Genomic DNA, 12,204 nt, shown 5'->3' with positions numbered 1-12,204 from the left:
GTAATGGAAAACCACACAAATGAGAGAAAGTGCTCATGGAGTTGGTATGACCAACTTATTTTCAGTGTCTGGGACAAGTCAGAGTTCAATATTTTCCTTCCCTGAAGTTACTTTCATGCAAAAACTCCTCCAGCTCTAATTCAGAATTGGAAAATCTGATTTATATCTCAAATTCATCCACCTGGCCAGGCTTCAGTAGCTCTCTCTAATGAGACACCAACGATTTCTCGGATGGCTGTCCCCAGTACTGAAACCATTTAGGATACATGTTAATTGCTTCATTTATGTGTTCATATGTACAAGTGAGCACAGCTATACAAAAGGAATGTCTCTATATTTTAGTTCTCTTTTTTTCATTGTTCCCCATAAACATTAAAAACCACGAACAAGCTTGTAAGAATGGTTTCAGGCATGAGGAACAGGTGGTGCGAATGTCAGTTAAGTATTCCTGCAGGGGGAAGACTGGAAGTTTGCTGTAAATTATGGGGGCATTTCTGCAACAGAAAAAATTGGCTTTTCATTGATGAAGCTGGAAGCACTCTTTGATAACAAACCCACTGGGAACTTCAAATCATATCACATCACTCAGTTATTTTTTCCTCCATTTGTCTTGGAAAAACAATATTGCAAGAGTAAGTGCTTGCATGTAGAACTAGGAATAGCATGGTTTAGAAAGAGCACATACATTTCTGCTTCATCACAGCTGAAGCACCCCATATTCTGACCTTTACCCAGGCCAAATTCCCCACATATGAGGCAACCTCACTTGCATACATCCCATTGAACACAGGAAGCTAAGAAATGAATTTTGCAATTAGGAAAAAACACCTCCCATATGGTTGTTTGGATAATGACTTCATCACACGCACCAAAAATCACAAACCTATGCTTCATATGTCTGTAGGATACAATGCTGTGAGGAAAAGAGGAATGACTGTGCGAATCCTTGCAGAATCAGGCATACTGTTTCTAAATCATACCATCAAAGTCCTTCACCTAGAGAACATCTTCCCTGTAGGAGATTGACTCCACAGAGGAGACCTGAGGTGGACAGAGTATCACCTGAAACTTCAGTTTCCTGTTGATGAATTCACTGAGACAGTGCCATCCATATGCTCAAGTAATATTTTGAGAGGAAAATGAAATTTGTAAGGAAACTGTCACTGACCTTTGTGCCCGGTCTGTTATTGTTATCTCTTCCTCCAGATCTAGGAGTAGCGCTGCCTGAGCCATCACCTTCTTGCTGCAGGGCAAGGATTTGAGGTGCAGAATGAGCAGAGCAAGGCAAAACTTGCTTCCCATCTCCTCCAGCTCTTGAGTTCCCAGCTGCAGGCCCTGGTGGAGAAAAGGAGGAAGTTTCATTGCTGAGTGTACAAAGCGCAGGTGTTGGGAGACTGTTTTTCAGAAGGACAGCTCTTAGTATTACAGTATCACCTCATTCAGGTTCCCATACAGTCAATCATGAATTCAATGATAGCATTTGTTCTACAGGATCTATTCTAAAATAGCTTCTATTTTACAGAGGCAACAGAGGCAAGTAGTGTAACTGCTCTGGTTACTTACACTGAAGTTGTCACTGTACAAATTAGACTCATACCCCAAGAGGATCTGACTAAATACACTCTTACAAATCATTAGGTCTCATCTTTTTTCTCTCTCTAGAAGCGTCATCTCCCTAAGCAATGGGAAACAAATAGGTTTTATGACTGTAAATACTGGACAGTGGCAGAGATTAGAGAAAAAACAGTGAAGAGGGGAAGGAGGGAACATCTTTAACAAGTTATGAATTGCTTTTTAAGAAAATCAATTACAAAGTAATTGCAAAATAACAAATAACTCTGAGGAATTTCTCAGTGTATTAAAAGCCTATGTCTCTAGTAGGGACGTGCAGGCAAAGAAATGCAAAAACAGGACTGGGATTATCAACATCACCTTTCCAAGAGGACTCCTTCAAGCTGTGGATCCTCACATGGAAGAGCCCTGACTTTGAATTGTCTGTGCATGCTTTTTCACTACTTAAAAAAATAAAGACCCAACAAAAAAGTAACACATCAAGGGCCTACATAGGAGTAATCCGGTGTAATTACTGGTAGTTTCTCACAAGCAGTGAGATGGCAAGAGACCAAAAAAAACCTCCAAAACCACAAAAGAGTCACCGAAAATAACCCAAAGAAACTGCAAAATCCCTCATCTTTGGCATTTAGTGATCACATCATGTGTTACTCCTTAATGCTATCACACCAGGGGTTGAATCAATTGCTGAACAATTGCAGCCTTTGTCAGTATCAGCCCCGTGTGCTTTTGAAGCACAAACCATTTCTGCAGCCAACCTTCTGACAAGAACTCCAATCCCATTTCCAAGACTGTTTCCTTAGCAACTGCCATAAGTCCGTGCTCACAGCCCTGGCACCAGCCACAAGCACAGTGTGTGCTCCACACCAGCATGGCCTGCTCTTGACCCTTCACTCGGTGTTTGTTACTGCACATCTTACAGGTAACAGAGCCCATATATTATATATATTATATATTATATATATATATAATATACCAGTAACTGATAACAGGGGGCTGAGCTCCAGTCTCCTGTTTCTTAGTAGTTAGTTTTGTTTTGCCTTCTTTAATTTGTTTATGTTTCCTATGTAAGGTTGCACTTATAATTTCTCTAGGATCTTCTGCACAGCTGAGAGAAATTGGGAGCCAACAGCATGGAGGTGGATGGAAAAAAGAGGCTTCCCAAGTGACCATCTACAGCTCCCTTGTAATGCTTTTTTTTGGTTCATGTTTGTTAGAGGCCACAAAATGTCTTACAAGGCGAATGCCTTCACTTCAACTCCAGCAAGTCCAGCATGTACAAATAAAATCTAACATTAAAGCAGCCCTATCTGATAACAAACACATTTTCCTATAGTAACCACATTGAAATTCTGCTTGTTTTCTCAAACTATATGAATAAATATGAATAGGTAATTATAATAATGAATAATGAACAAATAATGCATTATTTTGAGCTTGTACATATACTGAGTGGTTGGACAGCTAGATAAGCAGAGGACGTGCCTAGAAGAGCACACAAACAATATGAGAAAACAGAGCCTCCCTGCCAGGCGTAGACAAAGGACTCTGGAGATCTGACTTCTGCTCTCAGAAAGTCTCTTAAATATCTTTAAAGCAGTCAGCAAATCTCTAACACCATTTCTTCTCCCATCCTAATCACTGCAAGCTTTGCTAAGTAAGAGCCAGGTGCAATGAACTATAGTAATTATTAATAATGGGAAGAAAATAGATGAAGAGGCTTAGAGGAACCAATGGTCATTAATACAAAACAACGAGGGCCTAGCAGCTCTACATAGATTCCTCACTTCCATTATTTTACTTCAGAAGACATTTTAGTGTGGCAGTTACAATTGGCAGGTGGAAATGGTGACATTTCTGAGCAAAAATAAGTCACTTCCACAGCAAAGGAATTATTCTCTCAGGGGTAAAAAATACAAGGAACATCTTGGGGCTTTCCCTGGGGTGTATCTTAGGGTCCTGTTTCCAGGATCCAGGCAGCACACTAAATACCTATCAATCCAGGAGATGCGAATAGTGACAGTGCTAAAACTCAGCCTGTGGGCTTACAATTCCCCAGGGTTTTATTCAGGATATGAAGAGGCCTTAGGAAACTATGAACAGAGAAATAATAATAATAAAAGTATAATACACCTGAGAAGCCTCAGACAGTAAGTGCTCATGCTCTGAAGTTAGCTGCTTTATGATGGACCCATATTGCTTCGAGAACAGACAGCTCGGGAATAACAGCTGGAAACCTCAGCTAGAACATTACAAGTTAACACATTTAATTCACTTCAAACACAGGCAGTCTTTTATTTTCCAACTCAGACAATGCTCTCCCTCTTCTTCCTCAGCTCTCAGCAGAGGCAGGAGCTGGAGCTGCATTGGTGACTACCATTAAAGTGAAGATGCTGACAGAACTGATGCATCAAACTAACAGCATTAATGATATCTGCCAGCAGTGCCAAGAGCTGGTGCTCTGGGTAGAAACCAGCCCCTCCTGCCTTGCTTGAAATTCTTGAAATTCTACAAGAGATAAAGAAAGAGAAGTGGTGAACTTTTGATTTTGGTTAAGAAGCTCCACAGCAGTCAAGCTGGATTGTTTCTACTCACAGTGACAATATATAACCCGTTTGCCACTACCATGCAGGAGGAAGCTGTTCTACCTGCCATCAGGTCCTCTGCAATGTCCTGAACTCTCAGAGACCCTATCTTTCCCCATCACAATCCTACATGGCTCCATCCTCCTCTGGAGGCATCTGTATGAGAAGCGGAGTGCAGTGCAGTCTTCCAAGCCAGCAAAATCTAAGCAAAGTCTGAATCAGAAAACTGTACCAGAAAGCTGCAGACAAGATCATCAGTCTTAATTAGTTTAGCCTCATGGATATGCTAACAAAGGTATTCTTCTTTGATGATCAGCTCATATCTTTGCATAGTTTCTGCTCTTCATAACATGAAAGTGCCAGTCTGGATCAGCATTGGCTCAATACACACATTGCTGCGCAATACAAATATGCCCACTGGTCCCCTGGGCCCCCTCATGCATGTCTTTTGAAGACATAATGTTAAAGGATAACAGGTTTATAGTTTCCTGGCTGTTATAAAGAATAATGGAACTAGACATTATTTGCTAATCTCTTCTCATTTTTTCATACCACAGCAGACAGTATGGTAAGAGACATCACCATGCTCTAATATCTGGATGTATCTGTATATATGATTTGGTGGGAAGAAACATTCCAGAGGAACTCAACATGGCTAATCAGATGAATTAAATGAACACAACCTATTAGCTCTTGGTCTAGTTAAACCAGTACATTTGTTCTCTGCCCAAACTGTTTTTATCATAACAGGGCAGTGAGGTGTTCATCTGCATCTCCTAAATGACACTGTGTCACAGTAATAGGAAACACGGAAGGAGGGGGAAAAATAAGAAAGCTATTCCGTGATTTATCATTTGGCCAAGATAATGGCAATAAAAATTCTCCTAATGAAAGTTGATGAAATTATACCGGAAAAAGAGTTCATTCGCATTCAGCACTGATGCATCAACTATATATTCACAACTAAATGCTTCCAACGTCTCTCAATTTACCTAAAAACACATCACAGGCTAAGAGACAATGTAATGGGAAAACTTCGTTATTCATTACTCATATGCTTTAAACAACCCCACAAGCCAAAGGCAGCGATAGTTTCATAACACAGATATTGTTGAAGGTGGAAGGACTCCAGAAGTTAAATTAGAATTTTCTCTCTCCACCAGGGTAACAAGAGCTGCAGTTAAACTGGAGTTGAAAGATATTAATAAACACAAGTAGACAACAGATTTCAGAGCCATCATTTTTCTCTTGCGTTCAGAGAAAAGGGATCTTTGGCACACAGTACGGTCACTTTTGGGCACTGTTCAATCCTTGAGGCAATATTTTTCCCTGCAAACTTACTTCCAGTCAACACATACACACACACATGCAGAGTATACTCTGCATCTCAACAGCTTTACACATGCACAATGGTTATGCCCTAAGGCTGGGTATAAATAAATTGGCAGTCTGGTTTCCCACTAATTCCATCAGTGAGCTCTCCATTGGAATACTAATAGAAACTACTTCGAGGCTGCACAGGACAAACCACACAGCTGAATGAAACATTTGGTGCCTGCAGATGAAATTTTAGCCTGGGCCAGCCCCAAAAGATAGTGTCCTTTAAACCCCTGTGAAAGAAAACATGCTGATGCACAATGGGGAACCAGCTATTGAGATGAGGACAGTAGGGAACAAGCCAGTTTTTCTCATGGCCCAGAGATCCCTAAGCAGTAGGTATGACATTCTAAACAGACAAAGTTTAGGGGATAGAAATTTGGGCCAAAAGATTTCAAAGGGATTAAGCAAGCAGAAAAGGCTGAAGATGGAGAAAAAAAATTGGGTAGCTTGAATTTCTAGAAAGATGAGAGGGGTGGAGTTAAAGACAGAAGATAAAAGGACTGGAGAGATAAAAGGATGAGAAAGAGGGAGGGGTGGTTGAGGTCAGTGGATGCTGATGTGGAGGAATGATAACAAGAGGAAAACTAATGGAAACCTCAATCCCCATCTCACTGTTGGAGAGGTGTGCTTCGTTATGAATGCCCATCCTCGCTTTCCTCAGTACTTTGGCTACTAGGTGAGGAAACAAGGCCCAGCTTGCTGTCAACCCTCCCTGAAAATCTGCTGAATTTAGCTGATGCTCTGATTCAGCTGGGACTGAGCAAACTTCTTTGTTTCGTCACAAGATGGGTTATTGATTTGTCATTCAAACGGACTCTTTCCCTGGCTAAAGATGCTACAGGCTAGACTGTTCAAGGGATGGAGGAAAGCAGATCAGAGAGCAGAAAGAGGCCTGAAAGGCCTGTTTGTAAGAGAACTGAGGATTTAGCAAATGGTAAAACTGGTTGTCAAGTTCTACTTATTCAGATAGCATAGATAGCCAACCAAAGTAAGCATAAAGATGGGGATATATTCTCATCACCCTCCCCCAGAGACTGCACACTCACACAGAGCAGTAGTGGTTGGGTATGGAATGCTTCCATACTTGCTGGATGCTGGTGCACCTCTTTCGCATTGCTTCCTGAGATGGAAGGTAGTACATGGTACCAGAAGGTCCAGTTTTGCCAGATCACTTCTTGGGTATCACTGGGACCAATGCATACATTTATGTGGGGCATAACTGTGAAAAGTGGCTGAATCAGGAATAAAAGATGGACAAAAATAGAAAGCAAAACCAACGTAGATGAGCCATAAAGAAGGTCCAGAGGGCAAAGAACAAAAGTAGTGGGAATTGTCAGTATGTTTTTGTTGTTGTCATTGTTTGTTTGTCAGGAAAAACAACAACAACAACAAAACAGAAAATAAATAGAAAAAGTAAGTGCTAATTCTTGAAAGAAAACAAATAGTGCTCCAGATAATTAACTCTCCTACTTGGCAGACAAGAAGAAATGGGGAAACTGTTCAAGGTCATACAGTGATTCTGGGGCAGTGTAAGAAAAGAAAACTACTTTACACTGGTGACAACCAAGTGCTTTGTTCAAGAACATTTCTGTCTTTAATGCAGGTTCCAGTACTGGCAACAGGTTAACTGCTATTACCCCATCTGACTGTGCCTTCAACATTCATCTGTAGTCTACCCACGGCTTTCTCTCACTCGTACACCTTCTGCTGTGTGAACTCTATGGAACCTGGAACAAGTCACAGCCAGGTTATAGCCTGAGGTGCCTGAAGATTAAATGTGAGGTGGAGCTCTAAGTACATCTGAGAGTCTGTGTCAAATGAATTAGCTCATAAAAGCAGTCTGGGAAAGCAAGAAGTTGAATTTTTGCAAGTCCTAAATTGGCAGTTTAATCCCTGGATCACTTTTCCTCCCTCTCTACTTCCACTTCTCTGCTTGTATGAATAACTTCAGCATACAGAAAAGTGAGCAGACTCCAGGCCCACCCAAGCATTTTCAGCTATGAGTTTAACTCATTTGGCCATATTTCACCGTGGGAGTTAAATAACTTCCTAATCCTGGCTGGTGATCACCACATGCTTGGCAACAAAAGGATTTATGATGTTTATTCTGGCTAACGTAAATACAGATGCTATTCAGAAAGCGTCTAACCTGTTTTGAACATTCTTAGTACAGTATTTGTCTCCATAATGTCATTCACTATCAGGTTCTCCTGGTTAATTATGTGTTATATAAAGAACCAATTGTATCTTTTCATGAAATGCCCTCCATATTGTTCTATGTTACACAACACCTTGTTATTTTTCTGTGTGGCTTTAAAGCAGAGCAAGTATTTATAGTTACTGGGAAATTACAAAGTAGATTTTATTTTGAAATTCACTATACTATAATCTGCAATATAGAAAGCTTTGAAGCCTTTCCCTCTTACTCTGATAAAACATATGCCATTCTGCCCATCCCAGAGGTGATGAAAATATGTATTGACCAAAATGACACAGCAACACTAGTACGCTTTTCTTCCCCATACAAAATAAGACCCCATGATGGAACATGGTATCACTTTTGCACCAACATAATGATTTAGGCACTAGAGTGCATTTAGAAAGAAGCCAGCACAGCATGACCCAGACATCACAGCATGCTCCAGCCTGATAGCTGTCTGCCCCACAGGATCTCTGGTGCTCTGTTCCCATGCTAGCACATTACAGACACAAGCAGACCGGCAAAGCTGCATGTTGGCCTGATAGCAACGTTACATGGAGTGGAATTTAATGGGGTGGCGAGTTTGCTTCCTGCTATGCTGCCACCAAATATCCACATCACTGTGAAGCCTCTCCCCAGCACAGTGCTGAGTGTTACTGCTGAGCTCTCTGCACTCTTTCCCTTTCTCTCTCAATAGCTCAAGTATCACTAATACTCTCCCATATCGAATCTGCCTTCCAGGCCACTGTGTGCTTCCTCTAGCCCCCCCTTTCATTATCTCTTTTGCCTTACAAAGAAAATAACTCATAACAGACAAAGCAGTCCAAAGGAGGTACTACCATTCACGTCTATAGGGATATTATAGCATCTTCCAAGCCTACATTTTCTCACATACACAAGCATCTTACTCACTTTCTTCTTTATTGTTGCTGCTGCACATGGCACAGATATCTTTATTGAGCTGTCTTTCTAATCGCTACTTATGTTTTCCTGAACAGTCAGAGCTAATTCAGAACCCAACCATGTGTTGGAATGCTTTAAACTATTCCTTCAAACATGCTTTACCCCGCCACCGTCTGTATTTTATCTTCCATTCCCGTAACCACAGTCTTGCTGTCCTCCTTCCTACTGTATAATTCATATCAGCTGCAAACAGTAAATCTTAGCATTTTACTGTTCTCCTCATTTCTCAGTCATTAAAGAAATACAGACCAAAACAGAGTGGTAGCTGGAGTCACCTTACTATCCATTTCTTCCCACCCCAGTGATGATTAATACATCCCACCTATTTTTCCAGACTTTTAAGTAGATTTTCACTATACAAATGACCCTTTTGTGCCTCACCCCAAAACTCCAATCCCTTTGGGATTTCTTTTGGGTGAGGGAAACTCTCTTCTCCTTAGTTCTGACTTAACTAGGATGTCCACCAATGCTGCTCACTTAAATATGAGTCTTAACAAATGACAAACTTTGTATACTGCATCTCCCTTCACTCATGCCATCAAGGCAATTAACTCAGTCACTGTGCTTCCCTGCCCTTGTGTTTCTCGTAGGTTTTTTCTTTTTTTGGTGGTTCTCAACCTCTGGAGTAAATTTTAAAACATAAGGAATCAGAATGAGCACATTGTTTAGCATGTTTGAGATGTCTGCTATCTATCCCACTGGCCATTATTAATGATTTTACCAGTTTGAATCTTCAGTTCCTTTGTTCCCTTATAACTCTTACAGCAATAAAACCTGAGGTTTACCTGATTCTGTGTGTTGTAGCCTTGGTTGAATATAAAATAACACCGACAGATAACGTGCAGACATTGTCTTCCTGCATAAAACAGCCAGAGTGGTCCCACAGCATTCTGCTCTGTGCCTGTCCTGGCTGCCTACCAGCTCTGCCAACATGCCTGTGGCCCCAGGACAGCATAAATAGCTCCAGCATGCATCCAAATCTCAGCCTTCACAATTCCTTATTATTCCAGTCCTGAGGGTCCACTGTTTCCTTCCAGAGCCTTTTGATTATGCCTTGGAGCATGCTTCTTTTTTCCAGATTTAAGTCTGTTCTATACTAAATCCCTCATTTCCTCTGACTCCTGCTTCCATTGGCACCAGAGCAAAACTTCTACCCTATGGCAGTCCCCTTGCCTGGGCCACGCCACACGCCAGCTCCTGCAGTTAAATTGCCATGCACATATTCACAGATCAGCCCAAGACCTTCTCTTTGTTGGTCTCCTTAAACATTTACTTTAAACACGTCTTCATAAAGAGACTCATGAGTGAGAGGTAAGGGCACAGAGCCATCTGCAGCTCTGAGCCTTCCTTTCTCGTTTCTCAAATTTCACATATATTGTATGGCTGTCCCCTTACACTGCGCCTTTTCCCCTATATTATGAAGGATTCCTCATGTCAATTTTCTATCTTTTTTCATTTCACAAGTTCTCTTTGGTTATCTTCAGCCAGCTGCCAAAGCTGGTTTCCCCACCTAACACACTTCCAAGTGATCAGTGACAGTAAGCAACTACAATTCCAGAATTCATTGTATTAGCACTTCTAAAGCAACAAAGGAACCATTGATTTCCCAAGCCAAGGATACACAGGAAAGCACAAAAGGCATACGTGCCCAGTTCAGATCAGAGAGGAAAGAGACACACTGTTTGGTGAGGAATCCAGCCTGGTAACTGCTCCCTTTGAAGGTGAAGGATGGGAGTACAAAGAAGGGGCTTGTTGGCTGTGTTCTAATGGGTGTTAGCATAATTATTCTGATACAGGATGCTTCTTGCAGCTTGAATATGTCAGAAAGTTACCTTAACAGACGTATTTTACCAAAAGGCCCAGGGAGAAAGAATGATCTTTTTACAAGAAGGTTGGGTTAGGAGGGACATCCTGTGAAGGGTCTTGGGAATACAGACCACACAACCAGATGCCAGACATCAAGATAAGTTCCTCCAGGTGAAACAGTTGCCACCAGCTGCTAACCAGGATTTATAGGTCTGCGGAGTCCAAAGGCTCACTTTATTGCCAACCCAGATGTCCGCTGGTACAAGTAGTCTGATGGCTGATGGGGTTTTTTTAAACCACTCTTTTGGCTGAGAATACGATTAGTATCAAAAGAAAGGAACCAGCAAACAAAAACAACAGAGATCAAAACTGAATATTCTACATTATTACAGCAGATATGAGCCCCTGTTGCTTGCCCACAAGGAACCTACCAGCAGCATGAGCTCAGACGTTTGGACTTGTTTACCAAGGATGAGTGTCAATTAGACACAAACTTCTTCAAACCACCTATAAGCCTTTACTGCTCTTATAATCCCACCAGCAAAGGCTTACTTTAACTTCTCCACTTACTGTGCTTTTGGAAAGAAAGAGAAAAAGAAATCAGGTGTTTGAAGGCTGTAAGGAACAGACTGAAGAAAGGGAAACAAGATCAGAGAGACAGAAGTAGGGTGAGGGGGAGGCAACTATCTCTATCAAGTGGGATAACTGATGTGACTCACACAAAAGCAGCTTATATTTCCTCTTGTTCTGCAATGAATATTTCCACTTTGTCTTTTTCAGAGGAGACCAGCCAGAAGCAAATGCACAGCAGCTGAGTAATGCCTCAACCTCCAGAGCATCATGCAAAAAGAGAAAGACATGTAGGCCTCAGAAGAATAAACTAAGTTTCTCTGAGTCTTTGGAGACCTACTGACCGTTCACAGTGTGACGCAGGCAAACCTGTATTAACAGAGAAGATGCTGACTCCAGATTATAGGCTTTCAAGACTTCTTATCTTGCAGCTGTACTACCTGAGAAAATTTGCATAAGAACAAGCTGCCTCTTTCTTAGAAGTCTTTTTCAACCTGTTTTTATGATTTCCACTTAAAACGATAATCCTCTGTTTGTGACACTGCAATCATTTCTACTACAATCAAGTGTTCCATCCAGAAGGAGGATTACTGTCTCGGTTTGGGGAAGTAATATGGACCTCAGAAAGAACAAAGCAGCCAGTTTACAAGCAAATGACCTTGATAATAAAGAAAAAAAGAAAACAAGAGCGTGTATGATCAGATCTGCCTCTTCCAAGAGACATCTGATGCACTTCAGGCTCACAAGAACTGGTATTTCCTCAATATGTTCATACAATGGAGCTGGAAAAATTGGCAATGCCTACCTTCACTGTGCCAACCCAACATACACTCAGATTTTTCCTTAGACAACCTACCAACGTTTTAAATGTGAACACTGGAGACACGTATACAATAAACCTAGCACAGTACACAACGCCATGCATTTAGCACCATGTCTTTTGAGGAGGAGCATCGCCTCACATGGTGCCGAGTGTCAAACAACTGTTCTAAATCATTGCCACTGGCAGCTGCTCTGAAATCCAAAGAACAAACGGTTAAAATAAATGAAAGCAAAAGCCTTTTTCTTTCTCCCCCCAAGAAGATAATTTAGCATGACTTTCCACAGAACAATTTGCATGGGATTACC

At 41.3% G+C, this 12,204-nt stretch overlaps 1 protein-coding gene and 1 long non-coding RNA gene across 2 annotated transcripts in view; one reads left to right on the top strand and one right to left on the bottom strand.

Moving 5' to 3' along the window:
- LOC146752319 (cytosolic carboxypeptidase 4-like) overlaps positions 1 to 12,204 on the bottom strand; it is a 91,145-nt gene that overhangs the window by 21,833 nt on the left and 57,108 nt on the right. The window contains exon 5 of the mRNA XM_085532006.1: positions 1,169 to 1,335. Coding sequence (XP_085388132.1) covers positions 1,169 to 1,335 — 167 coding nt within the window. The remainder of the gene's footprint in view (positions 1 to 1,168; positions 1,336 to 12,204) is intronic.
- On the top strand, positions 2,106 to 6,152 carry LOC146752320 (uncharacterized). Its single transcript, XR_014940666.1, has 3 exons — positions 2,106 to 2,494; positions 2,667 to 2,758; positions 3,909 to 6,152. It is a non-coding gene; the product is annotated as an uncharacterized LOC146752320 (long non-coding RNA).

The sequence above is a fragment of the Coturnix japonica genome, unplaced genomic scaffold, assembly GCF_054131305.1.
Source record: "Coturnix japonica strain WE unplaced genomic scaffold, WE-NBRP24 Scf046, whole genome shotgun sequence".
NCBI lineage: Eukaryota > Metazoa > Chordata > Aves > Galliformes > Phasianidae > Coturnix > Coturnix japonica.
Note: the sequence above shows the minus strand (reverse complement) of the source record. Positions and strands in the feature narration are given on the sequence as shown.